Source organism: Calidris pugnax, unplaced genomic scaffold (assembly GCF_001431845.1).
Source record: "Calidris pugnax isolate Ruff unplaced genomic scaffold, ASM143184v1 scaffold107, whole genome shotgun sequence".
In the NCBI taxonomy this organism is placed as follows: Eukaryota; Metazoa; Chordata; class Aves; order Charadriiformes; family Scolopacidae; genus Calidris; species Calidris pugnax.
Window position 1 is genome coordinate 2,740,184 of NW_015090901.1, and position 5,272 is coordinate 2,745,455.

Genomic DNA, 5,272 nt, shown 5'->3' on the forward strand with positions numbered 1-5,272 from the left:
CACCCCCAAACCCCGGCATCCTCCGGTCTCAGCCACCCAGGAGGTGGCCAGCCCCATGGCCATGGCAGCCCTCTTGCCCACCCTGCGCCTGCTGCTCGTGGTGGGGACGTGGGGTGAGTACGGTGGGGTGGAGGAGGGTGGGGAGCTCGGGGGGGGCTGTTTTATGGGGGTGCTGCACCCACCTTGCTGGCAGCTCCGGTGCCAGGGATGCCCAGGGATCCCCGAAATCTCATGGTGGAACCTTCCAGTTTTCCTGCTGCTGGGTATATTTTGGGGGTGGGGGGGCTCAGCCCCATGTCCTTGGGTGCCAGGGGGTCCCATGTGCCCACCCTGGGCAAGCCCCAGGCACGGGGGCTCGGACCAGGGTCAGGGATGGGGGGTGGTGACCATTGTTGGAGGCCACCAAGCTCACATGGCCAACGAGGAGAACGCGGGCACCTCTCGGCCGGGGCCACCGAGGTCTGGTCCCCCCAGGTCCAGGGGTCCCCAAAATGCTCGTCACACCCCAGGAATGAGCTGGGGGGCAGCCAGCTGTCCCCCCATCCTCATTCCCTGCTGTCCCCAACCCTCCCTTGATCCCCATGGCACGGCCTCCGGCTCACAGCGGTGATGGCGGCACCATCCACTGCTTCTTTGGCCTTACCTTCCCACCGTTAATGATGTTGGCTCGTTAGCAGTAATTAGCAGGTGCCCTTAGTTCTGCCTTCTTCCAGCCATAATTAGCCACCAGCCTGGCAGGGAACGCTGTGGCCAGTAGCATGGGGTCGTTAGGATTTATTTTAATTAAAGGCGTGAGGAGGAGAAGGAGGAGGAAGGAGAACAAATTCACCCAGAAAACCCTAAATTGCTCTTCTATCACCAAGGAAAAAGCCATCAAGACCCAGCCTCCTCCTCCTCCTCGGGTCCCCAAGGGGTCTGGGGACAGAGGTGTCCCCATCCCCGCAGAGCCACCACCATCACCAGCCTCTTTCCACCAGCAGCATCTTCACCCTGGCAAATAGGCTGACCTGAGCTGCCAAAAAGCACCTTTTTCCACCCAAAATCAGCAGCGAAAGGCCAAGGGGTCCTGCTTCCCCCTGGGGGGCGAGGAGCCGGACTGACACCTCGTGTCCCCCCTCCTCTTCTCTCTTGCAGCCATTCCTGGCCACCGAGGAGCCTCCTTGACCCCTGAAGGTGAGTGTGGTGGGGCCAAAGCCTTGGAGATGGCGCGGCGGCCTCGTTAGCGGCTCCTTCATTAGTGGGGCCGGACGCCGGGTCACCCAACTCAGCCCCCCACCACCCCGTTTCCTTCTTGCCCCCACTTTGCCCGTTGTGGGGACGTGCCAGCGCCGGGCACCCAGGAACGGGCAAAGGCTGGGTGGTTGGTTGGTCTTTTTCTGGGTGGAAAAAGTGCTGCGAAGGGAAGGAAAACCCCTAAAAACTGTGTTTTTCCCCCCAAGAACTCAGCCTGCGGCTCAGCGGGGGCGGCTGTCGCTGCGCCGGGATGCTGGAGGTGAAGTGGGGAGGCCGGTGGAACCGCGTTTGCCGGGACAACCTCAACCCAACCAACTTGAGGGGCATCTGCCAGCGGCTGGGCTGCGGCCCCCCCACGGCCCAGCCCCTCTGGCTCCTCTCTCCTGGCAAGGAGGAGCCACACGTGGGGCAACTGAGGTGCCAGGGGTGGGTGGCCCCCTTGGAGAAGTGTCACTGGGTGCCGGACAACTGCACGGAGCACGTCATCCTCACCTGCAGCGGTCAGCCTGGACAGCCCCCCCTTCCCCACCCCCCAAACCCCAATTTTGGGGTCTCTTCTGGCCACCCCCCCTCCATTCTCCGGGTTTTTTCACCCTCTTTTCTCATTTCAGAGCCGGTGAAAACCACCCCCAAGCCCCCAACGACTCCCCCGGCCACCACCCCGCAGCCCACCGGTAAGAGCCCCCCCATCCCCCATGAGGTAGCCACATCTTAATAGCCCTTTGCCCCACATCGATGGGGCAATTAAGCTTCAGGGGTGAGAAGCTGGGGGGCTTTCTGCTCCAAAATGGAAAGAAACACCATCTTAGTGTGTAATTTGATGTTTTTTTCACCCCCCCCTCATCTTTGTCCTTCACCAGGACCCCCCAGCCTGCAGCTGGTGGAGGGGAAATTCGGCTGCTCGGGCTTCGTGGAGCTGCACAAGGAAGGGTTGTGGGGGGCGGTGGGGGGCAGCCCGGGGGTCTCACCCCATCTGGCCACCCAAATCTGCCGCCATCTGCATTGTGGCACCGTCGCCGCCGTTGACCCCCGTGGCTACCCCGAGCCCGAGCCGGAGAGCCGCTTGCCGGTGCGGTGGGAGGTGGTGGAACCCTGCGAGAAGCGTCCCCTCTTCGACTGCTTCAACAGGACCAGCACGTGGCTCGGGAGAAGGCCCATCTTCATCATCTGCTCTGGTGAGAGACCCCCCCACTTCCCACCCCAGCACCTTCCCTGGAGCCCTCGGCAACCAACTGGGCTACCCCGCTGTGCTCCATGGCCACGGGGTGCTTTTTCCCCTGAGAAAGCCCCAGGTCACTGGGCTGGATGGTCGGTGAGGGCTGAGCAGGGTGACAGCCATGAGCATCTCCCTGTTGCAACCATGTTCCCTGTCTCCCTGCTGGGACCATCTCCCCACCGCAAAGACCTCCTGCCCTCAGCATCTCCCTGCCATGACCATCTCCCCATCGCAACCGTGTCCCCTGCCCCAAGCATCTCCCTGCTCTCAGCATCTCCCCGCCATGAGCATCTCCCCGTTGCAACCATCTCCCCACCATGACCACCTCTCCACCCCAACCGTGTTCCCCTGCCACGTCATCTCCCTGCTGTGAGCATCTCCCCATCACGACCATCTTCCCATCATGACCATCTCCCTGCCCCAAGCATCTCCCCGTTGCAACCACCTCCCCGCCATGACCATGTCTCCATCCCAACCATCTCTCTGCTGTGACTCTCCCCACCATGAGCATCTCCACATTGCAAGCATCTCCCTGCTGTGACCATCTCCCTGCTGTGACCTTCTCATCTCCCTGCCACCAGCATCTCTCTGCCTTGACCATCTCCCCTGCCGTGACCATCTCCCTGCCAAAGTGTCCTCCCTGTCTCTCTGCTGTGACCCTCCCCACCATGACCATCACCCCTGCCATGACCTCCTCATCTCCCCACCGTGACCTCCTCATCTCCCCACCACAACCATCTCCCCTGCTATGACCATCTCCCTGCCATAAGTGTCTTCCCCACTGCGACCATCACCCCTGCCTTGACCTTCTCCCCTGCTGTGACCTTCTCATCTCCCCTGCCGTGACCATCTCCCCTGCCATGACCTTCTCCTTGCCACCAGCCTCTCCTCCTGCGAGCATCTCCCTGCTGTGACCATCTTCTCTGCTGCAAACATCTCCCTTCCACAACCATCTCCCCACCCTGATCATCTCCCCACAGAAGCCCCTGGTTCTGGCTCCCCAGCAGGCAGAGCCGAGCCGTGGGGCGAGGAACGGGTCTTGCTCCGGGTCGTGCCATCTGTCCCAGCTTAGAAGCCCTCCTGTGGGATTTGGGGGGCTACAGGGGGGGGGGGCACAGCTGGCAGAGCAACCTTCCCCACTGCATTCCCCATGGGGACAGCTCAAAGCTCCTCAACGTGTCCCCCCCCCAGGGTCCCCACAGCACAAGGGGAAGCCCCGTGAGCATCCCTGGAGAAGGAGGACCACACGGGATGCCCACCCCCATCTGAGGTGTCTCCCCATGGATCTGAACCCTCTCTGCTTCTCTCCCCCCCCAGGATCCCCCCCTCAGCGGAGGCTGGGGGGCGGCCCCACGCCATGCGAAGGGGACATCGAGGTGTTCCACGACGGCCGGTGGCGGGTGCTGTGTGACGAGCGGGGGCAGCGAGCCCAGCGGGGCCAGCAGCTGTGCCAGGAGCTGCGCTGTGGCAACCTCTCCTCCAGCGCCGAGGTCCGGGACCCCCCCGCCACCGGTGTCACCTGCAAGGTCCCCACCCTGCACCTCTGCTCCACCAGTTTGGAGGGTCCCCAGACCTGCTCCCGGACCAGAATCGTGTGTAAGACACCCTGTTGGGCTTCATCCTTATGGTGGGACCATGGGGTAGGGGACAGTGGTGGCCACAGCACCCGGTGCCAGGCGTCCCTTGATGCCAGGAGCTGGGATTTCCATGGGTGAACACCCCAAAAATGGGCAGAGGGTGCGAGCTGGGGGTAGGGGATGGGGAAAGCCTCGTTGGGAGGGGGGAGAATGTCCTCGCAGGGTGGTGGGTGCTCAAGGGTGACACCCGTCCTGTCCCCAGGCCAGGACTCCAAGCCGCCTCCCGTTGGCACGTCGGCTGGCACCATCATGAGCATCTGCCTGGCCCTGCTCCTCTTCGGCGTCCTCTCCCTCATCTGTGGCCCCCCCGCCTACAGGAGGCTGATGAAGAGAAGTAGGTGACAAGCTCTGGACCCCCTCTTCCTCTCCCCTCTTCCTCCTCGTCCCTTCCTCCTCGTCCCTTCCTCCTCTTCCTCCTCCCCTCTTCCTCCTCCCCTCTTCCTCCTCCCCTCTTCCTCCTCCCCTCTTCCTCCTCCCCTCTTCCTCCTCCCCTCTTCCTCCTCCCCTCTTCCTCCTCCCCTCTTCCTCCTCCCCTCTTCCTCCTCCCCTCTTCCTCCTCCCCTCTTCCTCCTCCCCTCTTCCTCCTCCCCTCTTCCTCCTCGTCCCTTCCTCCTCGTCCCTTCCTCCTCCTCCCCTCTTCCTCCTCCCCTCTTCCTCCTCCCCTCTTCCTCCTCGTCCCTTCCTCTCCCCTCTTCCTCCTCGTCCCTTCCTCTCCCCTCTTCCTCCTCTTTCCTCTCTCCTCTTTCCTCTCTCCTCTTTCCTCTCTCCTCTTTCCTCTCTCCTCTTTCCTCCTCCCCTCTTCCTCCTCCCCTCTTCCTCCTCGTCCCTTCCTCTCCCCTCTTCCTCCTCGTCCCTTCCTCTCCCCTCTTCCTCCTCGTCCCTTCCTCCTCGTCCCTTCCTCTCCTCTTCCTCTTTCCCCCTCCCCTTCCTCCCCTCTTCCTCCCCTTTTCCTCTTTTCCTTCTCTTCCTCCCCCCCTTGCAGCTCCGTGCATCCATCTCCCCCATCTCCTTGTGGAAGAGAAAAAGGGGGGGGACAGACGGACATGGGGAAACGTCCATGCCCGCGCTCAGCCCCACAGATCCGTCCCTCACCCCATTGTCCCCCGAGCCTGCCCCACATGGCGTGGGCACAGAAAAGGTGGGGATTAAGCATTGAATGGACACAAAAGAGCAGGCGGGGGGTCTC

The 5,272-nt window shown here is 62.7% G+C and overlaps 1 protein-coding gene across 1 annotated transcript; it reads left to right on the plus strand.

Annotated features, from left to right (window-relative positions):
• The first annotated feature begins 61 nt into the window (after positions 1-61).
• CD5 (CD5 molecule) lies at positions 62-4,428 on the plus strand. Its single transcript, XM_014948758.1, has 7 exons — positions 62-113; positions 1,135-1,173; positions 1,440-1,733; positions 1,845-1,907; positions 2,094-2,408; positions 3,767-4,045; positions 4,289-4,428. Exons 1-7 carry the CDS (start codon positions 62-64, stop codon positions 4,426-4,428), a joined length of 1,182 nt encoding a protein of 393 aa, XP_014804244.1.
• Positions 4,429-5,272: the final 844 nt, after the last annotated feature.